At 43.0% G+C, this 24,117-nt stretch overlaps 4 protein-coding genes across 13 annotated transcripts; all 4 read left to right on the forward strand.

The window, feature by feature from the left end:
• The first annotated feature begins 1,116 nt into the window (after positions 1–1,116).
• Positions 1,117–2,131, forward strand: LOC130136043 (classical arabinogalactan protein 9-like). The gene has a single exon (XM_056306022.1). It carries the CDS (start codon positions 1,436–1,438, stop codon positions 2,129–2,131), a length of 696 nt encoding a protein of 231 aa, XP_056161997.1. The 5' UTR covers positions 1,117–1,435.
• On the forward strand, positions 1,181–17,593 carry LOC115671147 (proline-rich receptor-like protein kinase PERK1). Of its 2 annotated transcripts, XM_056306037.1 has the most exons (9): positions 1,181–1,226; positions 13,132–14,039; positions 14,499–15,014; positions 15,312–15,398; positions 15,493–15,563; positions 15,677–15,753; positions 16,092–16,236; positions 16,660–16,821; positions 17,008–17,593. In XM_056306037.1, the coding sequence occupies exons 2-9, from the start codon at positions 13,367–13,369 to the stop codon at positions 17,287–17,289; spliced, it is 2,013 nt and encodes a 670-aa protein (XP_056162012.1). In that variant the 5' UTR covers positions 1,181–1,226; positions 13,132–13,366; the 3' UTR covers positions 17,290–17,593. The 2 variants fall into 2 exon arrangements, with proteins under 2 accessions (XP_056162012.1, XP_056162011.1); XM_056306036.1 differs by lacking the exon at positions 1,181–1,226 and having other exon boundaries at positions 13,069–14,039.
• On the forward strand, positions 2,618–6,089 carry LOC115665575 (proline-rich receptor-like protein kinase PERK1). The gene is made up of 7 exons (XM_030587433.2): positions 2,618–2,981; positions 3,280–3,366; positions 3,461–3,531; positions 4,405–4,481; positions 4,818–4,962; positions 5,371–5,532; positions 5,719–6,089. Exons 1-7 carry the CDS (start codon positions 2,705–2,707, stop codon positions 5,812–5,814), a joined length of 915 nt encoding a protein of 304 aa, XP_030443293.2. The 5' UTR covers positions 2,618–2,704; the 3' UTR covers positions 5,815–6,089.
• Positions 17,594–17,733: 140 nt separating the features above from the next.
• Positions 17,734–23,495, forward strand: LOC115671321 (uncharacterized). 9 transcript variants are annotated; one of them, XR_008815115.1, is made up of 14 exons: positions 17,734–18,194; positions 18,295–18,514; positions 18,828–19,022; positions 19,141–19,225; positions 19,382–19,457; positions 19,660–19,836; positions 19,924–20,026; positions 20,257–20,366; positions 20,458–20,547; positions 20,661–20,741; positions 20,989–21,828; positions 22,469–22,687; positions 22,802–22,921; positions 23,347–23,495. XR_008815115.1 is itself a non-coding variant. In XM_056306031.1 (13 exons), exons 1-13 carry the CDS (start codon positions 18,015–18,017, stop codon positions 22,559–22,561), a joined length of 2,166 nt encoding a protein of 721 aa, XP_056162006.1. In that variant the 5' UTR covers positions 17,734–18,014; the 3' UTR covers positions 22,562–23,051. The 9 variants fall into 9 exon arrangements, 5 of the variants coding, with proteins under 5 accessions (XP_056162006.1, XP_030448719.2, XP_056162010.1 ...); XR_008815113.1 differs by having other exon boundaries at positions 22,469–22,921; XR_008815114.1 differs by lacking the exon at positions 23,347–23,495 and having other exon boundaries at positions 22,469–22,691; positions 22,802–23,051.
• Positions 23,496–24,117: the final 622 nt, after the last annotated feature.

Genomic DNA, 24,117 nt, shown 5'->3' on the forward strand with positions numbered 1-24,117 from the left:
GACACTAGCATACACCATATCCACTAGAAAGGGTTATGGAATAGGCGGCACCATCCTTGACAAGCCTCACTAGAGCCCATTAAGGTAAAACTCTCTAAGACATCCCATACATATATTAATGATTGATAATCCTGTCACTCATCCTAAGTCACTCTTGCATTGAGCAATGCTTACGTGGAATAAACCTATAACAAATCTCTAATAATGGTAGCCGTGAGTAAATTCACGAAATTATATGGAGGAATAATATACTTATTCTTCACAAATTTGAAAGGACAAATATACACATCTACAATGCAATGTTTTTTTTTTTTGTGTTATTGTGTAATAAAAACATCAAAAGTCGAAACATTTAATAAATATGTTTAACAAGTGTCTCGAGAGTACTCATTAATAAAATCCATAGTTTACCAAAGAATGCTTGAAGTAGCCTTCAAATGGATTTGCAAGAAGTTCCTTTTAGGTTAGGATGAATATAATGGCTTTTCAAGTCAATAAAACCTTGTTGTTTATTGGGAAAACGACATGAATGAGACGCACACCTTGCGACGAGTGGTATTTAGGTAGTTTACTTTGTTGGTACTAGCAATTTGCTAATAAAATATCATTACCAGAGATATCATCCTTCAACCTTCCCACTTTACCAAGATTGATGGCGTTTCTAAGAAGAAGAAGATCCATAGTTTCTATTTTTGCATCGATGCAAGAAATTACTCTCTTCTGCGAAATGTGAACGCGGTCTCTCAGCTAGGCTAATGAAGCACTCGCGACACGACTCATTAGGAAATGGCAACAATGATTGAGGATGTCGGACTGATCTTAGCACGTGCGCTCCTTCATATGCGGCCTCGGCAGGTAAAGTATGCGCCTCGTTTTTAAGCCCTTGAGTGACAATTTTCGCAAATCCAATTCACATTAACCGTCGGAGCAATCGCGTGGGGTTTCATTCGATCGGATAGTTCTATCTAATTATTCCCAAATCAGCCCCGCGTCCAAGATTATAAGTCAAACAAGAACAATAAAGAAACGAGAAGCTTCCTCCTTTTTTTCTTTTTAATAACTGTAGTCAAAGCAAAGGTAGACAAGCCGCGGGTGCGTGCTGCCGTTGGTGGCTGACCGAATCTAACGTGGCCCATCCGACATCATCCGCCCTCTGTCCGAATCAGACACTTGCGGACGCACTCGCACGATCAACGACCTCTCCCGAGGAGAGGGAGAGAGAGAGAGTTGCAGAGAATTCTGCGCTTTTGATGATGACGGAGGACATCTGACACCAGCTCTTCCTCCTGTGCTGAAGAAGAACCGATCCGTCCTTCTTTCCTTCTTTGCTTTCACACACTCTTCTCTCTCTTTCTCCGTGATCATTCGCTCTTTCTGGTTTTGATTCCTTCTGGGTTGTTGTCGAAGTCGTCGGAAACGTCACGGGAACAAGAAAATGTCAGCGCCAGCGCCGGCCGGCTCGCCTCCGCCTCCGCCACCTGCCAGCTCCACTGACCCTACTCCCTCCGCCCCGCCCCCCAGCACGCCTCCGCCGTCCGCCCCTCCTCCTTCTCCTCCCGCTGCTCCTCCGCCGGCCACCCCGCCTTCCGTGCTGCTCGCCACGCCCCCGCCTGCACTGTCTCCTTCCCCGCCGCTGCCGCCGCCGACGACCCCTTCCCCGCCGGCGCCGACGGCATATTTGACGGCGCCAGCGCCGTCAACGCCGGCGCCGACGGCATATTTGACGGCGCCAGCGCCGTCAACGCCGGCGCCGACGGCATTTTTGACCGCGCCAGCGCCGTCAACGCCGGCGCCGACGGCATTTTTGACCGCGCCAGCGCCGTCAACGCCGGCGACGCCGGTGCCGACGGCGAATTTGACGGTGCCAGCGCTGTCAACGCCGGCAACGCCGGCGCCGCCCCCGCCCAGTACCTTCCCAACTGGTCTGGTGGTGGGGGTTGCAATTGGCGTAGCGTCAGTGCTCGCAGTGTTGGCTGTGCTGTTCATATTCTGGAGGAAGAAGAGGAGGAGAGACCCCGGTGCCGGGCCTAAAGGTATGAACTTGGGCAAGTTCTATCTTTCATCTCCTTCCTGTGAATTTATCCCGTGTGTAGTACAGCAGTACCATGTAGGATTTGTTTTCTGCAACTGAATGTTGGCGGCAATCGTGTAAATTCTGTGAATGTCTCCGAGATCAACTTGATGGGATGGCCATAAAGACAGCAAAACTTTGGTGTTGATTCTGGGTTTCCGAAAGTATAAAGGCAGAGGGAGTCATGAATGAAATGCTTGACGGATGAGAGATTTGATAGTTTCATCTCTTCCATTTCTTTTCCATTTGTCTTGTCATTGAACTTGTATAAATGGAATGTCGTCTTCTCTAACTTCTCTGCAGCCCTATTCTCAATCAAGGTTTTCCAATTGGAATGGCGTTTCGGCGCAATTCTCAGATAGCTTCAGAATCCGTTTTCATTTCTTCATTGATTCTGTATGACGACTTCTGTGTTCATCAGATAACCCCTCTGGCAGTATGCCACGACATTGGCAACAGAATGCACCGCCACCCACTATTCCACCTGCATTTGACTCACGTCCACCAAATTCGCCCGTCGGCAGCACAGTGTCACCACCATCCACTGCAGGCCCCGAAAATCCATATCCTCCTCCATCGCCGGGCATTGGATTAAATTTCTCCAAGACCGAATTCACGTTCGAGGAGTTAAGGATGGCCACAAATGGCTTCTCGGACTCGAACCTTCTCGGACAGGGCGGTTTCGGTTATGTGTACAAGGGGGTCCTTCCAAATGGGAAGGAGGTCGCGGTGAAGCAGCTTAAGCCCGGGAGAGGCCAAGGAGAGCGCGAATTCCAGGCCGAGGTGGAAATAATCAGCCGAGTACATCACAAGCACTTGGTCTTCTTGGTTGGATTCTGCACAACGGGGTCTGAGAGACTGCTCGTTTACGAGTTTATCCCGAACAACACCTTGCAGTTCCACTTGCATGGTATGTGCGTGTCGTAGCATCTCACATTCTGATTGATCGTTATGATGCCGTATACTATTTTGCTTTACCAGAATTAGCACTCTTTTTATGCTTTGCACGGCGAGTTGTATCAAGAGATTGAATAACGAGTCCCTGCGGTCACGTCGATGTAGAATGTCTAATTGTCATAAGCAATGTAATATAAGCGAAGCTGTTTCGAAAATGCATAAATGTGTTTGCGTTTTGGCAAATTGACATTTTGATTCCAGTCAACGCTCTTGCTAAGAGGATCTGATAGAAGTAAATGGCCTTGCCGCAGGAAAAGATAGACCAACCATCGATTGGACGACAAGACTGAGAATCGCTTTAGGATCTGCCAAGGGACTTGCCTATCTTCATGAGGACTGTGAGCCGCTTTCTCATCTTTGTGAACGATCACTTTAGCACAGAGAAAAGGCGATTATTTGCTTAATGATGTGGGAGTTGATTCTGTTTTGCAGGTCATCCTAGGATCATTCATCGTGATATCAAGGCAGCTAACATCTTGCTGGATTTCAACTTTGAGGCTAAGGTGAGAATCGTGCTAAACCCTATATTCTCAACGGCCCTTAAGAAGATGGTCAATTTATCTGTATAAAATTAAAAAGGGAAAATACCATAAAAAATTCCAAACCATGACACTTGTGACAAATTTACCTTGAACTTTTTTTTTGTGACACGAAAAACTCCAAACTATGCCACTTGTGACAAATTTATCTTGAACTTTTTTTTGAGACACGAAAAACCCCAAATTATGCCACTTGTGACACATTTACCTCACAATACTTTGACCCATGGGTATTTTCGTCTTTTTCCTTTTTCTATTTTTTTTCCTTCTTTTTTTCTTTTTTTTTTTTCTCTCTTCCCTCCACCAGCCATGGCGAAGAGAAGTCGGCAAGGGCTGCCTTCGCCTGATCCGGTGAGGGCAGCCTCGCCTGACACTGGCAAGGGTCGCCCTCGCCAGATCCGGCATCGGGCCAGGCAAGGGCGACCCTTGGGCCAGAGTCGAGCGAGAGTTGCCCTCGCCTGGGCGGGCGAGGGCAGCCTCACCCGATGCCGGTGAGGGTTGCCCTCGCCGACTTCTCTTCGCCATGGCCAGCGGAGGGAAGAGAGAGAAAAAAAGAAAAAAAAGGAAAAAAAAACAGAAAAATGAAAAAGACGAAAATGCTTATGGGCCAAAGTATTGTGGGATAAATGTGTCACAAGTGTCATAGTTTGTGGTTTTTCCTATCACAAAAAAGTTCAGGGTAAATTTATCACAGAGGGCATAGTTTGAGGTTTTTCGTGTCACAAAAAAAAAGGTTTAGGGTAAATTTATCACAAATGACATAGTTTGGGATTTTTGGTGGTGTTTTCCCAATTGAAAAATCATATCTCGAAGTTGAATACGAATACTGCTTCACAGGTTGCTGATTTCGGACTTGCGAAGTTCTCTTCAGATCTCCACACTCACATTTCTACAAGAGTGATGGGAACATTTGGGTAAGATTTTGTAGCTGGACATTTTATTGCTTAGATAATCCTCCAGCTTTCCAAAGTTAACCTTTTCTTGCCACTTCGTCTCACTAAATCATATTCTTGATTGTCTGTTTAATCTGGATTAGCGCAATTCATGTGACAATGCCACCTCATGCCCTCACAAATGGCAGGGATGTATTAAAAATTGGGTTCTTCTGTTGTCTCTTGACCATTACGAATTTGCACAGATATAGGATCATAGTTAGATAGTGTCGGGGACATTATCCAGTGTTTTTTGCACGGGACTGTAGTCCTAGTGATGAAAAAAAGAAGAGGGTTTACATTTCTTGCAACTTGCAGCTATCTTGCTCCAGAGTATGCATCTAGTGGACAACTCACAGATAAATCAGATGTCTTCTCCTTTGGAGTGATGCTTTTGGAGTTGATCACGGGACGCAAACCGGTGGACACAACTACCAGCATACACGAGAGCTTGGTTGACTGGGTAAGTAACAGATCGTCTCAGGCAGTCTTTCGCAGCATGGACATGTATATTGTAGAAGGTCTTCGAGTGTTGAAATGGGAAAAAAAAATGTTATGAAAGAATGTGGATACCCTCTAGTTTTTACTAACGCACATTGCACACTGCTTTTCCTTTATATAATCTATTATTTTGCGGAACATATCGCAAGAGACGTGACCCTGTCATTGTTATGTGTTGCCTGATATATATCTCATTTAGCAAAGGCCTGGTGGTTTTCCTCCGTATCAGTTGCGTCCCATAGCTAAAATTACAACATGACCGGAGTCTTCAGTCTTAAACCTTGTTTTCATGGAAGTTGATCCAATAGGTTCAGTGTCAAGCAGTCGTCGAATTAATATATTTTAGGACGATATTCTTGTGTAATTACAGGCAAGGCCCCAGTTGACGAGACCTCTGGCTGATGTAAACTTCGACTCTTTGGTAGATCCAAGACTGCAAAATAACTACAATCATGATGAGATGGCTCGTATGGTTTCTTGCGCTGCTGCTTGCGTACGTCATTCAGCACGCCGTCGACCAAGAATGAGCCAGGTAATGTTCAAATAACCTAAGCTCTTTGCTTTTACCTTGCCAACTTAGTTAATCAATAAGGTTAGTCCAGCAAGAATTGGGTTTAGTCAATTTTAGTTGGCTTTTGGATCTAGAAAGAGGTTAATTTGACACTTTCCAAGTTTAGGAATTGGGTATGAGGTTAATTTATTGCTGTAAACTCTTCAGATTGTTCGTGCTTTAGAAGGCGAGATGTCCTTATCAGATCTTGATGAGGGGGTCAGGCCCGGACACAGCACGGTCTACAGTTCGCAAGCAAGCTGAGAAGACTTGGGAAAGTTCAGAAAAATGGCATTCGGGAACCAAGTGTTAGAAATATTAAAATTGTTCTTTGTCTTTATCAAACTTGGTCTTCAAGTTTAACAAGTCAAACTTGGTCTTCAAGAAAACTTCACCACCTTAGGAGTAGTATAAATAGGTTGTCTCCTCCTTCTTTGTGTTGGTGTGTGAAAAACCAAAGAAGGAGAGAGTTGAGAATTGTGAGAGCTAAGTTTGTATTTCTCTGTGTAAAGCCTAGAAAAAAGGCGTTTGGAATATTATTTTCTCTCGTTTGTGTATTTGTGTGCTCTTCACCAAAATCTTCAAAGTTTGTCTATATCCTTTTTGGTTCCTACAATTAGTATCGGAACTAACAATGGCGTCCACCAGTTCCGTTCAATTATAACTTCCAAAGTTGAATGGAAAAAATTTCAACAACTGGTCTATCCAGATGAAGGTTCTTTTCAAATAGCAGGATTTGTGGAATCTAGTGGAAAATGGTTACACCGAAGTAGCCGATGCTAAAGAATTCGAGGCTTTAAGAAAGGAGGAGAAAGACTCTTTGGTGGAGTTTCGGAAGAAAGATCAGAAAGCATTATATGCGATCTTTCAAGCCGTGGGTGAAACGATATTTGAAAAAATATCGAGTGCAGAGATCGTGAAAGAAGCGTAGGATATTGTAAAAATCCTACAAAGGCGATGATCGTGTCAGGCGGGTAAGGCTCCAAACACTTCGAGGAAATTTCGAGTCTTTACGCATAAATGACTCTGAATCTATCTCGTCATACTTTGATCATTGCAAACCATCGTTAACCAATTGAAGGTTAATGGTGAAGAACTCCAAGATGTTCGAATTGTAGAAAAAATCTTAAGGTTTTTGACTGAGAGATTTGACTACGTTGTTGCGGCGATCGAAGAAAGCCAAGATATATCAACCATGATGTTGGAGCGGTTGATGGCTTCATTGTGCTCGCATGAGCAAAGAATGAATCAAAAGTCCATCGGTTCAAATCCCGAGCAAGCATTGCAAAGTCGGTTCGTTCCATCAAGTTGAGGAGGCTATCAAGGCTGTTGAGGTCGCGGAGGAGGCCGAGGTAGAGGTGGAAATTCAAATTTCACCAGAAAATTTAAACCACATGACAAAATCAAAAGTCAAAGTATTTTAAATGCAATAAATTCGGACATTACAAATCCGAATGCCGGGCAAAGGCGACGTACGGACAGGTAGAACATGCACATGTCATCGGTGCTAAAGAACACATGCTACTAGCATATAAGAAGGATGACTTGAGTATCGAAGACACCAACATATGGTACCTGGATACTGGTTGCAGCAATCATATGACTAGCCGGAAGGAGTTATTCTCGTAGCTGGACGAGACAAGCCGAGGTGAAATTAACTTTGGGGATAAATCAAAAGTTCCCGTGATTGGCAAAGGTAACATAAATATCAAGTCAAAAGATGGTACTAATGTTACTATTGCGGATGTTTACTTTGTGCCAGGACTTTTTTGGAATTTGCTAAGTGTTGGGCAACTTTCCGAAAAAGGCTACAAGGTTCATATTGAAAATGGAGTTTGCACCATCAGAAGTGTCAATGACAAGTTGATCATGAAGGTGCAAATGACAAAGAACCGGACGTTTCCCCTGACTCTTCAAATGATGAATCTCTTGAGTCTTCAAGCGATGATGAAAGACAGCAACTAGTTGTGGCATCTTCGATTCGGACATCTAAATTTTCGTGGACTAAAATTACTTGTCTAGAAAAAGATGGTGACCGGCATGCCTTTGATTGACTGTCTAGATCGTCCATGCGAAGGATGTCTTGTTGGAAAACAACATCGAGAAACTTTTCCAGTTGGAAAAGCCAGAAGAGCAAAACAACCATTGGAGTTGATACATACTGACATATGTGGCCATCTTGAGGTTGAATCATTCGAACAAAAAAGGTACATGTTAATTTTTGTGGATGATTTTACCAGAAAAACTTGGATATATTTATTGAGAGAAAAATCCGAAGCTTTTGGCAAGTTTAAAGAATTTAAAGTCTATGTTGAAAAACATAAGGGCTTTAATTTGAAGATGTTGAGATCAGATAGAGGTGGAGAATTTACCTTAAATGAATTTGACAAATATTGTAAAATTCATGGAGTGAAATGTCAGTTAACTGTTAGCTATACTCCTCAGCAAAATGGTATAGTAGAAAGAAAGAATAGAACGATTTTTGAAATGGCAAGGAATATGCTAAAGGCTAAAGATTTACCAAAGAAGTTTTGGGCAGAAGCCATTGCTTGTGCTGTATTTGTGCTAAACATGTGTCCAACAATGAGTGTTCTTGGAAGAATCCCAGAAGAGGCTTGGAGCAGCAACAAGCCAGATGTTTCGTTCCTACGAGTATTTGGGTGTTTGGCATATCCCCATTTACCAGACGAACGGAGGAAGAAGTTGGATGACAAAAGCGAGAAGTGTATCTTTATTGGCTATAGTGACACAACTAAAGGTTATAAGCTATATAACCCAGTCATTAAAAAGGTAATCATTAGCAGGGATGTCCAGTTTTTAGAAGATGAAGCCTGGGACTGGAACCAAAAAGGTGACCAAAAAAACATTACCATCGAAGATGAACCATTGGAGGGAGATATAGAAAAACCTCCATCATCTTCGACCAGTGGTGCATCTTCTTCATCATCTTCGACTGGTGGTGCATTTTCTTCCCCAACAGCAGCTTCAGAACCACCTTTACGTCGTTCACAGCGATTGCGAGAGACTCCAGCAAAATTCAAGGATTATATAATCACAGGGGACGATGACTATGATAGTGATGAAATCACTAATGAAACTATTATAAACTTTTGTTTATTTGCTGAATGTGACCCTATATCCTATTATGAAGCTGCTGTAGATGAAAAATGGATCCAAGCAATGGATGAAGAGATCCACTCCATTGAAAAGAATGATACATGGATGCTAACTTCTTTACCATCTGGTAAAAAGCCCATTGGTGTCAAGTGGGTGTACAAGATAAAGTACAAACCCGACGGTCAGGTGGACCGTTACAAAGCCAGACTGGTCGTGAAAGGCTATAAGCAAAAGCCAAGGATTGATTATTTTGAAGTATTTGTACCAGTAGCTCGAATGGATACCATTCGGATGGTCTTCCCACTCGCAGCTTATAACCATTGGAAGATCCATCAAATGGATGTGAAATCAGCATTTCTAAATGGGTTCCTTGATGAGGAAGTGTATGTGGAGCAACCATAAGGCTATGAGAAGAAAGGGCATGAAAATCAAGTTTACAAATTGAAGAAAGCATTATATGGGCTAAAACAGGCACCTCGAGCTTGGTAAACAAGGATCGACACATACCTGTTGGAGCATGGTTTTCAAAAGTGCCCATATGAGCATACACTATATATCAAGTCAAATACTAATGGTGATATTATAATTATATGCCTTTATGTTGATGACTTGATATTTACATGAAACTGTGAAAAGATGTTTGCTGAATTCAGGGAAGCCATCACGAGCCAGTTTGAGATGACAAATTTGGGATTGATGTCATATTTTCTAGGCCTTGAAGTGAAGCAGACAAATGATGGCATATTTGTTTCACAGCAAAAATATGCTAATGATATTTTGAAGCGACTCAATATGGAATCGCTCAAATCAATTCGGACCCTCATAGCAGAACGGTTGGAGCTGAAGAAAGAAGGAACCAGTGAACTAATAAATCCCACTTATTTTAAAAGTATTGTTGGCAGTTTAAGATATTTGACTTCTACTAGGCCAGATATTACTTATGGTGTGGGAATTATTAGTCGGTTTATGGAAAAACCATACCAATCACATTTACAGGCAGCAAAAAGAATTCCACGGTATGTCAGTGGAACTTGTGATCATAAAATTTTATATTCTTACACTGACAATTTCAATTTAGTGGGGTATACAGATAGTGATTGGGCAGGAGATACTGAAACGCGGAAGAGTACTTCTGGATATGCGTTCTTTCTCGGATCAGGACTAATTTCATGGTCCTCGAAAAAACAACAAGTTATTGCGCTCTCAATAACTGAAGCAGAATACATGGCAATAGCTTCGGCAGTGTGTCAAGGGACATGGGTTCCTAGGATGCTTTGTGAATTGATGCATGAACAGAAAGGTCCTACAAAATTGATGTGTGATAACAAGTCGGCGATTGCATTAGCCAAGAATCCTGTTTTTCATGGCAGGAGCAAACACATAGACATTAAGTATCATTATATCCGTGAGCTGGTTAAAGATGGAGAGATTAAACTTGATATCTATAAATCCGAGGATCAAATTGCAAATATTTTGACGAAACCATTGAAGGCAGATTTGTTCGAGAAAATGAAGACGATGCTTGGTATTGTTGATTTCCAAAATCAATTTTAAGGAAGGCTATTAGAAATATTAAAATTGTTTTTTGTCTTTATCAAACTTGGTCCTCATGGTTGTAGATCAAACTTGGTCCTCAAGATTGTAGATCAAACTTGGTCTTCAAGAAAACTTCACCACCTTAGGAGTAGTATAAATAGGTTGTCTCCTTCCCATTTGTGTTGGTGTGTGAAAGCCATAGAAAGAGAGAGTTAAGAATTGTAAGAGCTAAGCTTGTACGTTGAGTAAATTTCCTAAACAGATTTTGAAGTTGACAAAACTATCCATGTTAATCTTGTAAATCTGATATGTAGTCTGAAGTATTTTGATCCAGGTATATATACTCTTGAAGTAGCAACTTTAATACTTCAAGAGAATTTAACTTTCTGGACGCTTAGACTTTACAAGGTTCAGAACGAGAAGTTTAGACTCTACTGAAATAGACACTCAGTCTTTTTCTTAAGATGTCTGAGACATTCAGACACTTATTTTGAAGAACTTAGACTTTACTGAAGACCTACGCTGACTTAGGTTCTGAATGTAAAGCAAGAACCATAAATTCTTCAGACTCATAATTTATTTAGAACGAAACATAATAGCTAGTGATCTGGCGTAGATTTCACAAAAGGAAAATTTTGATTGATTCAATCTAAGCCTAATTGATTGACAATCAAACATTATGACAAGTATATATCACAACGGATAAAACTCTACTTATGAAAACCAAGATTCTGGTTGTATGGGCGATCAGATTCAGTGGAATTCAGATTTTGTCAACCAACGGCTACTCAATCCATTTTATACAAATCTGTCCAAGGTGAAGATTGGAAGATGATCCTCTGAAGACTGTCCAACGGCTAGTTTGGAAGTGAAGGAGTATAAAAGGAGACCAATGAGAAGCAGAAGGGAATCAACAAGTCCAAAGTCTGAGCTTATTCCGATTCTATTACTTGTCTTTTCTGAGCTAAATACTGAGGTTTTGAGGGATACACTGTAAAAGTGATTGTGTGAGATAGAGAGTTATATCATTCACCGAGTGATATCACTCAGATCTTGTAATTCTTTTGATCACATAGTGGAATCCAGCCAGTAGGCTGTCAGCGTGGGAGAGTGGACGTAGGCTTGATCTAAGCCGAACCACTATAACTTCTTGTGTGAAGTTCTCTTTATCCCTAATCTCCTTTTATATTGTTTATACTGCACACTATCACATTCAGAATCTGAACATTGTTCAGACTTTACTGATTATAAATAGTTTTTGCTTTAAATTCATAAAAATCACTCAAATCACTTATTCACCCCCCTCTAGGTGATACCTGCTAGCTATAACATTGCAGAGCTAAATTTGTATTTCTCCGTGTAAAGCCTAGAAAAAAGGCATTTGGAATATTATTCTCTCTCGTTTGTGCATTTGTGTACTCCTCACCAAAATCTTCAAAGTTTGTCTATATCCTTTTTGGTTCCTACACCAAGACTACTTAAGTAGTGAATATGGTCCATCGACAGGTGAATACAGCGCTCACCGATCTGGCTCGAGTTGCGAAGCCCACTCCTCCAGAGAAATGGAGATGCGAAGGATGAAAGCCAAACGCCCAAGGTTTCAGTGGACGCTCTTGACGATATTATACACTTGCAACAAGCTTTGCGCACTTCATCGTTTGGGGCACTAACTCGTGCTAGATCGCAAGCGAGAGGCGTGTGACTGAGCCGGCAAAGATGGCTTTTCTCCATGGGCTAATACGATTCTTTTCTCCTTGTGCTTCCGATTTGTCATTTTGGGTGACCAAACAGAAAAGTAACGCCGAAGCTTGGCCAATTCTTTAAGCAGTTCTCTGCACTGATTGTTTTGTAAATTCTGTCCAACCTCTATATACAAAGTTCTCAGTTTCGGTTTACTTGTATGTGAACTGAGAGTTTGACAAGCTTTTTCCGTTGAAGAGAGAGAGAGAGAGAGAAAGAGAGAGAGAGAGAGGCATTGATAAGCAGATTCAGGCGACGTCCATTGTTAGACTCTGCAATTTACAGGTCAAGTGAAGACCTTGTTCACCATATCCTTGGACTGACTGATGTATATGTCCATTTATCGCATATGTGCATACATGGGAGTATCCAAATGGGTCCTCGCAAGTTATAGTCAAGTGCCATGCGATGTTGAAGTGTCGGAGATGCTCTCGGAGTTGCAGGAAGCACATCGAGCCCACCAGCCGAACAATGAGCCCGATGACTTATCTTTGTGAATGTGCACCCGAGAAATGGTGAACTTCAAAGAGAGACAAGAATATAATTGATTGAATGTGAATTCACCATAACCACTGAGTTGCAACGAGATCATAAGCTCTTATGACTCTCTATTCACAATACTCGCCTCGACTCACGCACCGATCACATGATAGGGCCATAGTTTCTGTTTTTGCATCGATGCAAGAAATTACTCTCTTCCGCGAACTGTGCACGCGGTCTCTCAGCTAGGCTAATCAAGCACTCGCGACACGACTCATCAAGAAACTGCGATCACGATTTAGGGTGTCGGATCGATCTCGGTAAATGCGCCCCTTCATATGCAGACTCGGCAGGTAAAATATACTCCTCATTTCTAGCCACCATTTTCGCGAATCCAATTCACATTAACCGTCGGAGCGATCGCGTGGGGTTTCATTCGATCCGATAGTTCTTATCTAATTATTCCCAATTCAGCCCCGCGTCCAAGTTGACAAATCAAACAGGAACAATAAAGAAAAAGAGAAGCTTCCTCCTTTTTTTTCTTTATAATAACTGTAGTCAAAGGTAGACAAGTCGCGGGAAAGTGCTGCCATTGGTGGCTGACCGAATTTAACATGGCCAATCCGACATTATCCGCCCTCTGTCCGAATCAGACACTTTGCGCACGCACTCGCACGATCAACGATCTCTCCTCCCGAGGAGAGGGAGGAGAGAGAGAGAGAGAGAGAGTTGCAGAGAATTCTGCGCTTTTGATGATGACGGAGGACATCTGACACCAGCTCTTCCTCCTGTGCTGAAGAAGAACCGATCCTTCCTTCTTTCCTTCTTTGCTTTCATACACTCTCCTCTCTCTCTCTCATTCTCCGTGATCATTTGCTCTTTCTGGTTTTGATTCCTTCTGGGTTGTTGTCGAAGTCGTCGGAAACGTCACGGGAACAAGAAAATGTCAGCGCCAGCGCCGGCCGGCTCGCCTCCGCCGCCTGCCAGGTCCACCGCCCCTACTCCCTCCGCCCCGCCCCCCAGCACGCCTCCGCCGTCCGCCCCTCCTCCCAGCACGCCTCCGCCGTCCGCCCCTCCTCCCGCCGCGCCTCCGCCGTCAACCCCCCCTCCTTCTCCCCTTCCTCCTGCCGCTGCTCCTCCGCCGGCCACCCCGCCTTCCCCGCCCCCGCCGCCGCCGCCGACGACGACCCCTTCCCCGCCGCCACCAGCGACGACCCGTTCTCCGCCTCCTCCGCCGAAGACACCGGCCCCGCCGCCGCCAGCGACGACCCCTTCTCCGCCTCCTCCGCCGAAGACACCGGCCCCGCCGCCGGGCGCGCCGCCTGCTCCCTCTACTCCTCCGCCTCCGCCGACTTCTCCTTCGGAGGCCCCTCCGGCTCCAGCGACCAGCGGCTCCCAGCCGCCGCCTCCTCCTCCGAGCAAAGCAGGTGGGTCGCCGTCGCCGCCCCCGCCCAGTACACCCGCAGCCTCATCGAGCTCCTTGCCAACTGGTCTAGTGGTGGGGGTTGCAATTGGCGGAGTGGCAGTGCTCGCAGTGTTGGCTTTGTTGTTCATATTCTGTAGGAAGAAGAGGAGGAGAGACCCCGGTGCCGTTCATTTCCCGCCAGGGCCTAAAGGTATGAACTTGGGCAAGTTCTATCTGTCATCTCCTTCCTGTGAATTTATCCCGTGTGTAGTACAGCAGTACCATGTAGGATTTGTTTTCTGCAACTGATTGTTGGCGGCAATCGTGTAAATTCTGTGAATGTCTCCGAGATCAACTTGATGGGATGGCCATAAAGACAACAAAACTTAGGTGTTTATTCTGGGTTTCGGAAAGTATAAAGGCAGAGGGAGTCATGAATGAAATGCTTGACGGATGAGAGATTTGATAGTTTCATCTCTTCCATTTCTTTTCCATTTGTCTTGTCATTGAACTTGTATAAATGGAATGTCGTCTTCTCTAACTTCTCTGCAGCCCTATTCTCAATCAAGGTTTTCCAATTGGAATGGCGTTTAGGCGCAATTCTCAGATAGCTTCAGAATCCGTTTTCATTTCTTGGTTGATTCTGTATGATGACTTCTGTGTTGATCAGATGACCCTTCTGGCAGTATGCCACGACATTGGCAACAGAATGCACCGCCGGCCACTATTCCACCTGCATTTGACTCGTGTCCACTAAATTCGCCCGTCGACAGCACAGTGCCACCACCATTCATGAGCAGCAGTGGAGGTTCAGGCTCCACTTTGGGCCCCGAAAATCCATATCCTGCTCCATCGAGGGGCATTGGATTAAGTTTCTCCAAGAGCGAATTCACATTTGAGGAGTTAAGGATGGCCACAAATGGCTTCTCGGACTCGAACCTTCTCGGACAGGGCGGTTTCGGTTATGTGTACAAGGGGGTCCTTCCAAATGGGAAGGAGGTTGCGGTGAAGCAGCTTAAAGCTGGGAGCGGCCAAGGAGAGCGCGAGTTCAAGGCCGAGGTGGAAATAATCAGCCGAGTACATCACAAGCACTTGGTCTCCTTGGTTGGATTCTGCACAACGGGGTCTGAGAGACTGCTTGTTTACGAGTTTATCCCGAACAACAACTTGCAGTTCCACTTGCATGGTATGTACGTATCGTAGCATCTCACATTCTGATTGATCGTTATGATGCCGTGTACTATTTTGCTTACCTGAATTAGCACTCTTTTTATGCTTTGCACGGCGAGTTATATCCAGAGATTGAATAATGAGTCCCTGATGTCACGTCAATGTAGAATGTCTAATTGTCATAAGCAATGTAATATAAGTGAAGCTGTTTCGAAAATGCATAAATGTGTTTGCGTATAAGCAAATTGACATTTTGATTCCAGTCAATGCTCTTGCTAAGAGGATCTGATAGAAGTAAATGGCCTTGCTGCAGGAAAAGATAGACCAACCATGGATTGGACGACAAGACTGAGAATCGCTTTAGGATCTGCCAAGGGACTTGCCTATCTTCATGAGGACTGTGAGCCGCATTCTCATCTTTGTGAACGATCACTTTAGCACAGAGAAAAGGCGATTATTTGCTTAATGATGTGGGAGTTGATTCTGTTTTGCAGGTCATCCTAGGATCATTCATCGTGATATCAAGGCAGCTAACATCTTGCTGGATTTCAAATTTGAGGCTAAGGTGAGAATCGTGCTAAACCCTATATTCTCAAAGGCCCTTAAGAAGATGGTCAATTTATCCGTATAAAATTAAAAAATCATATCTAGAAGTTGAATACGAATACTGCTTCACAGGTTGCTGATTTCGGACTTGCGAAGTTCTCTTCAGATGTCCACACTCACATTTCTACAAGGGTGATGGGAACATTTGGGTAAGATTATTGTAGCTGGACATTTTATTGCTCAGATAATCCTCCAGCTTTCGAAAGTTACCCTTTTCTTGCCACTTCGTCCCACTAAATCATATTCTTGATTGTCTGTTTCATCTGGATTAGCGCAATTCATGTGACAATGCCACCTCATGCCCTCATAAATGGCAGTGGATGTATTAAAAATTGGGTTCTTCTGTTGTCTCTTGACCATTACGAATTTACACAGATATAGGATCATATTGAGATAGTGTCAGGGACGTTATCCAGTGCTTTTTGCACGGGACTGTAGTCCTAGCGATGAAAAAAAGAAGAGGGTTTACATTTCTTGCAACTTGCAGCTATCTTGCTCCAGAATATGCATCGAGTGGAAAACTCACAGATAAATCAGATGTCTTCTCCTTTGGAGTGATGCTTTTGGAGTTGATCACGGGACGCAAACCGGTGGACACAACTAACGACATGCACGAGGGCTTGGTTGACTGGGTAAGTAACAGATCGTCTCAGGCAGTCTTTCGCAGCATGGACATATATATTGTCAAAGGTCTTCGAGTGTTGAAATGGAAAAAAAATTGTTATGAAAGAATGTGGATACCCTCTAGTTTTTACTAATGCACGTTGCACACTGCTTTTCCTTTATATAATCTATTATTCCGCGGAACATATCGCAAGAGACATGACCCTGTCATTGTTATGTGTTGCCTGATATATATCTCATTTAGCAAAGGCCTGGTAGTTTTCCTCTGTATCAGCTGTGTCCCATAGCTAAAATTACAATATGACTGGAGTCTTCAGTCTTAACCTTGTTTTCGTGGAAGTTGATCCAATAGGTTCAGTGTCAAGAAGTTGTCGATATTCTTTTTACTGGGCATTAATATTTCTTAGGACGATATTCTTGTGTAATTACAGGCAAGGCCCCAGTTGACACGAGCTCTGGATGATGAAAACTTCGACTCTTTGGTAGATCCAAGGCTGCAACATAACTACAATCATGATGAGATGGCTTGTATGGTTTCTTGCGCAGCTGCTTGCGTACGTCATTCAGCACGCCGTCGACCAAGAATGAGCCAGGTAATGTTCAAATAACCTAAGCTCTTTGCTTTTACCTTGCCAACTTAGTTAATCAATAAGGTTAGTCCAGCAAGAATTGGGTTTAGTCAATTTTAGTTGGCTTTTGGATCTAGAAAGAGGTCAATTTGACACTTTCCCAGTTTAGGAATTGGGTATGAGGTTAATTTATTGCTGTAAACTCTTCAGATTGTTCATGCTTTAGAAGGCGAGATGTCCTTATCAGATCTTGATGAGGGGGTCAGGCCCGGACACAGCACTGTCTACAGTTCGCAAGCAAGCTCGGAAGACTTGAGAAAGTTCAGAAAAATGGCATTCGGGAACCAAGAATACTTAAGCAGTGAGTACGGTGAATCGACAGGTGAATACAGCGCTCACCGATCTGGCTCGAGTGGCGAAGCCCACTCCTCCAGAGAAATGGAGATGCGAAGGGTGAAGCCAAACACCCGAGGTTTCAGTGGAGCCTCTTGACGATATTTTACACTTGCTACAAGCTTCGTGCACTTCATCTTTCGGGGTGCTAACTTGCGCTAGATCGCAAGCGAGAGGCGTGTGACAGAGCTGGCAAATATGCCTTTGCTCCATGGGCTAACACGATTCTTTTTTCCTCGTGCTTCCAAATTGTCATTTTGCTTTTTCGACCTTGCAACTGAGGGTAACCATACAGAAAAGTGAAGCCGAAGCTCGGCCAATTCTTTATGCAGTTCTCTGCACTGATTGTTTTGTAAATTCTGTCCAACCTCTATACAAAGTTCTCAGTTTTGGTTTGCTTGTATGTGAACTGACAGTTTGACTAGCTTTTTTCCAGTGAAGAGAGAGAGAGAGAGAGAGACAGAGATTGATAAGCAGATTCAGGCGACGTCCGTTGTTAGACTATGCAATTTACAGGTCAAGTGAATACCTTGTTCACCATTCTTTGGACTATGTATATGTCTGATATATTGTATATGCGCATACATGTGAGTATCTAGATGGGTCCGCGCGAGTTATAGTCAAGTACCATGCGATGTCGACGTGTCGGAGATGCTCTCGGAGTTGCAAGAAGCACATTGAGCCTGCCAAACAATGAGCCTGATGACCGATCTCTGTGAATGTACCTGAAAAATAGCAAACTTCGGAGCGAATAAGAGAGGCTATATTTAATTCAAATGTGATTTCGTCGTAATCATCGAGTTGCAACGAGATTATACGCTTTTATGACTTACTATTCACACGAGACTCGCCCCAACTCACGCACCGACACTAGGGCCAACATCAAGTTTTCACTCCAAGCGTGGAAATTGAAAAGCCAACATCATGAAACGGAGACAAATCCAACAAGTAGTCGTTGTCTACTAGACATGAAACGAGGTCGTTCTTGGAACAGCTTCTCCAAGGTAACGCCGAGCGCTTCATATAAATACTGCAGTTTGAGAAGATAACAACAGACTTCGAAGCTTGAAGCTAATGGCGCGAGGACTCATCCTCACTTCGCAGGCCAAAGCAACGTCGACCACCTTCCTCGCTTCGCTCTCGACATGCTCAGCCCCGCTCGTTTCTCGCCGCCGCAAGTCTCGTGCTTCGAGCCTTTTCGCTCGCTTCTTCTGCAAGTGCGCGCGTCAAGAAAACCACCACCCAGTGCAGGTTACGACAGGTTACAAGGAAACATTCTCGGAGCGGATGGCTCTTGCTGGTCTCAAAGCCCACCACCGTGTTGGTTAGTCATTTGTTTCTGTTTCTTATTGCTTCTTGGTGTCATTTACGACGAGAGTATTTGATATTATGTAAATTTCGCTGCTTTCGTCATTGTCTGCGCCGTGTTCGTTGAAATGTCTTGCTTAGTCTAGTGGTAAATTCCATTACCGGGCTTTATTTTGCGAATGTCTCGCTCAACATTTCTCCTATAGAGTGTGGTTGAATGAGTACTTCAAGACTACATTTTGGAGATGTTACTCGTGAGTACACCAGAAACTGCTTTTGGTGCTTCTATCTCGAGACATTGAGGATGTTGGGTTTTTAAAAATTTTCAGCTTTGGGAGTCTCCGGTGGTCCTGATAGCATGGCACTGTGTGTTCTAGCTGCCGATTGGAAAATCAGTGGCCTTGAATCTTCTGGCAAAGAGAGTGGGCTTATTGACGGGCTGTTGGCGATTATCGTCGACCACGGGCTGCGTGCAGAGAGCGGAGAGGAAGCAAATACGGTGCGTGAGCGGGTTTCTGAAATGGGTATGTTCGATCATCTCATCATTTTTGTTTTTCATGCAAATTGCATTAGGCATGTTGTTTTTTTTCTAAGCATAAGTATGTTCTGATGGAATTGATGGTTAATATAGTGCTTTTATAGGTATCAGATGTGAGATTGCCCGTTGTGAGTGGAAGGATGGGAGACCAGAGCAAGGAAACTTGCAAGAAGCAGCACGTGAAATGAGGTTCCTATACGGGAAAACTTCTTGTAATCACTTCGTTATTGGTGTTTCTGGCATGTTTGTTGTTAGCAATTCCTTTTTGAAATTTCTGGGAGATGCTTTAGCCCGATAAAAATCATTTGTGAAATTGAAATTCCTGATGTTGATTCCAAACTACAGGTATGAGATGTTCCATAAAGTTTGCATCGAACAGCAATTTGGCATCCTGCTTCTTGCACATCATGCTGATGACCAGGTCTGTAGCGACTTGTTATGAAATCCACGGCTTATGTGTTTATGAAGATGTTTCACATTAAAATTTGCGACTTTCTCTGGGACATACTATAAGCATAACAGCTTTTGTTTTAGTGCTCCCATGACACTCCAAATAACTAAATTGCAATTCAAAGGCTTTTGACGGAGTTAGGTGCTGAATTAAGTGCCAATACACCTTGCAGGCAGAGTTGTTGGTTATAAGACTGTCACGCAACAGTGGTGTGCTTGGACTTGCTGGAATGGCATTCACTTCTCAATTTTTTGCCAAACACACGTATGCTCATGGTGTAGATCCAATGAACAGTGGTATTCTTTTAGTGCGACCTTTTCTGGATTTTTCGAAGAAAGATATGTACATGGTGAGATGACAAGAAAACTTGGGAATTTACAAATTTTTTTGATGTTATTTCATCATTTTATGCACCAGCAGCATTGATTTTCTGCAGATTTGTCAAGAGAATGAGCAGAAATGGGTGGAAGATCCTTCAAATAGAAGTCCCTTATTTGTCCGTAACCGGATCCGAATGTCCTTGCAGAAATTTTCATCAAGTGAGTTGTCGCTGATGCTAAACCTTTCACATGATCTCATGGAGTTAGACTGCTCTCTGTACATATGAGTCATTTTTTCATTAATTTCTCATGACGGGGATAAAACGTTTATTTTTACATTCAAACATCATTGATCCTATTTTGTGGGGTTAGGTAATTTTCTTGTTTGGTTGAGTTGATGCTGTTTGTAACTTTTTAACATATTCAACAAATGAGGCCCTAAATTTCAGGTGTCTTCAGCTCTGAAGTGCAATCTCTGATTTCTACTTGCCGAAGAACACGCGCGTACGTTGACAAAATATGTGCAAACTTGTTACATGAGGCTGTGACTGTTATGGATGTAAGCAGCCTATTATGACTAATGATACCTTATTCTTTCTCTGACTTCTGATTGCTATGTGTGCACATCAACATTTCGTTGCTCATTACAGCAAGGGTATGCTGTCATTGATTTGAAGACCCTCAATCCATCAAAAGTTGAGGACATTTGCCTGGCAAAGTTCATTGCACATGTTACGCAGGTAATGGGATTCTTGGCATACTGTATGTGGATAATGCAGTATTTTCATGGTTCTTTGATATATTATTCTGATGCGGATGCTCTTGCTAACAAATATTGATCTGAACCCATCAGTACATCTCACAAAGACAGAGACCTATTCGCGGTAGCACGTCAAAATTGCTTCTGAGCTATATGCGTAGATCTCCATGCAAGGTAAATTTGCTTCGTCGACTTGCATTTCTTCTCAGTTTTTTACATCCTTTCTGTGGAAACAACTCTTTTATATGTTCTCTGTTTCCTGAAGAAATTGTATATTCTTTAAGGTTAAGCCTCTTTTCTTAAAGCATCTTGGCATGGTAAGACACTGATTTGTCATCCTTGGGGAATTTTGTGTTCTAGTTAGCTCAAGAAGCTGGTGGAGTTGTTTGTTTTACTGGAATAATTCTTCTCAATCGTGCAGACTTCCCTTACTGCAGCTGGTTGTTACCTTTGCCCAGCTCCTGGATCTAGAGGCACCAAAATCTTGGTTTGCTGTTCTGTTAACTGTCCTTTGCCCTCGAAAGTGGAGTTGTTTTACTCAGGAAGCAGTGCAGAAGAGAAGTGTGCTATCCCATATGATCTAAAGGAAATCATGGATAATGCAAATACAAGTTCAAATCTGTCATCTGCAGATGCATCAGATGTGCCTTTTTTGAATGTAACATCTGGATCTGTTCTAGACGAAGCCAAAAGACTAAACCTCATAAGTGAGTCCACCTATAGAAGTGTTCTGATGTTGCAGGAGGAGGAAACAAATCGTTTCAAATCCAAGCCTGACGTGACACTGGACTATCAACCAAAGCATGCATTAGAATCTGTTGGTACATCTCCCAATCAATGTCTTCGGCCTGGACAAATGGGCTTTTTCATGAATAGATTCTTTATCTTGTGGAAACCGTGCAAGGAGGATGTTTGCAGGGAATTTACTCAAGATGGTGATTTGGCTGTGGAAGGCTTGGACTGTAAATGCAGGTTTTGTAGCCTTGGCCATGATATGGTAGCTGAGATACGTCATATGATGGAGTCTGACTGGCTTTTTCTCACTGAGCTGTCAAAATCTCAAAATGCGAAGAAATCTGATCTGGATAATGCTGTTTCAAGTAGTGTTACGGAGCAAGCTGCAGAGAAGGCAAGCTCATGTCTTGATTATGCAAGGGAATCCGCACGAACGGTTCTCCAGTTGTTGAAACCTGTTCCTGTTGCCGTGAGAAGAAGCTTGCCCGTCCTAGTTGATTCTCAGGGACTTCTACTAAGCATTCCGGTATGTTCTTTCATTACCTAACTTTTCTGTGCTTTTTTCAACATATGTAAGCAGTATCATGAAGAAGCCACAGTATTATATCCTGGGCTCAGTGCCTAACCATTTTCTGTATTTTCAGTTCCAACTTGATCTTGCTATTACTTTTGAGTGCTAATTCCTTCCGATCTGTCATTTGATGCAGTGTTGTCTCGTATGATCCATAAGTTGACATATATTGCTCTTCTTCCTATTTGATGTCTTGGATATTGTTCTTCTCTGTACTTGGTATTGACCCTATAGTTTCTTTTGCTTCTTTTGTGTTGTCTTTGAGTTCTTTTGTTCATGTCAGCTGCATTTGCATGCTAAACTCACCATGTTTCCACTCCCCCCTTATCTGAAGCAATTCTTCCTGTGATCTATGCCGGTCATCCCTTCTTACTGGTTTCCTCTCCAGAGCTTGTTGTCTCCTGCTTAAGCTACTTTTACGCATCGGTTTCTCCCATATGCAATAACATTAACTTTCAGTCACATTAAATTTCATTAAACCAAAAAAGCATAACAGAAGTTTAAAAAACCGATATTTCGTTTTTCTTGGTTCATTTCCATTTCCTATTCATGTTCTATCACTTAAATCCTGATGATTTGGTTGTTTCCGTTCCAGAGTCTTTCTTTCAAGCATTGCCCTTGTCTAGAGATTGAAGCCAAATTCCAACCCAGAGTTCCACTTGGAGGAGGACATAGCTCATTCATCTGATGGTTCTTTTGCTTAATTTCGCCTTGCTTCTTGCCAAACATCTGGGACAATGGGCAGTCTGTCTCTCGAAAAGGATGCTTTTCGATGAAGGAGCCAAATGCTTTTCGTTGAAGGAGCCAACCAAATGTGGGTAAATTTCATCAATGAAGAAAATATTTGCACCCCCGGCTTATTGAAGTTGTTAAAATAGCATTTGCCATATGCTACCATTGAAGGAGTCCTTTTTGTCTTTATGACAAGGTTTGTTCCAAGATATCAAGAAGGCGCATATCAATGATCATCATTTAGTCTCCCCCCTTCACCAACTAGATAGAGTTGAAAGCACCATTGAACTTGGAATTCCTTTTGCTTTGAAATTAGGTAAGACGATGTCTGAGTTTCTGTACCCAGTAGCGAAAAGTAAAGGCGTCCACGGTTCTTCTGTTATACCGAGAAGTCTCATAAAATTATGCGCAAGCAGATGGAAATCGATCATTCCAGTTGCAGTTTTGCTCGCATTGTGATTTGCTAGGTGTTTTTTCTACATTCTTCAGGGGGACCGGTTTATAACCTATGTAGGGTTGTTTGGATTCGGATTGAAATAGAATAGGATAAAAGGAGATTTGAAATCTTCCACGTATCCCAGATTATAAAAATATTATATCATATGTTTGATGCAACCTAAAATAAGATTTGAAATCTTTGAAAATCCGCAATGTAAGTTAATATTGAAAATTTTTCTCATTTGAAATTTTTTAAAAATCTTTGTAAATCTCATCTCTAACTTTGCACCTCTTGTACGTGAGATTCAAACCCTTTCACCAAGTCTTTGAGAAATTGACCTCGGGAACATGAGGTCTCTCAACGTACATGAGTTCACGTAATTTTGGGTGCTGTGCGATTGGACTCCATTGCCGAAGAAAGCGGCTAAGAGAGGCAATAGCGAAGAAGGTGTGCGTCACTGGATGGGCCCGCAGGAGGAGGTTTGCGCCCACGGTGCTGTTGCAGTGTTCTTGATGCACAGCAAGTGAAACTTGACGCTCGAGAGTGTGGTCGCCAAGAAGCTGATGTTGTGCTAGCAGTTCTTCATTGACCAACAGGTGAACAATCGGCTCACCAGTTACGCATAAAAAGTTGCCGCAAGTCATGCGCGAAACATTGGGCTCGACGTGAAAGACGTATGCGACTCAGGTGAAAAGGATGATCTATGCAAACCTGGCACGACCGTCGGAATACAATCGCCAGCGAGAAGCAACGGTGTGGTTGGAAGCGACGGCGATCGTGCGGTGGTCAGAATTGATGATGATCGGTAATTTTGGTGGCGGTAAGCAATATTCGAACAATCACTCTATCATCCGTAAAATATTCAATATGAATATTTTAGTTATTTTTTAAATTTTATATCTAGTCCGGGTTTATCCCACTCCTATCCGAATTGGCATTTTATTCGGATGTCTTAGGATTTATCCGGTTTAAATAAACGTCATCAAACACCGGATAACATAATGTCAAATAAAGACTCAATGTGGGTCTCTTTTCTCAAATAAGGACTCTAAGTGGACAATGCTTCAATTAAG

Source organism: Syzygium oleosum, unplaced genomic scaffold (genome assembly GCF_021117445.2).
Source record: "Syzygium oleosum isolate NSW1041296 unplaced genomic scaffold, Sole_v2.1 Sole_v2.41, whole genome shotgun sequence".
Lineage (NCBI taxonomy): Eukaryota > Viridiplantae > Streptophyta > Magnoliopsida > Myrtales > Myrtaceae > Syzygium > Syzygium oleosum.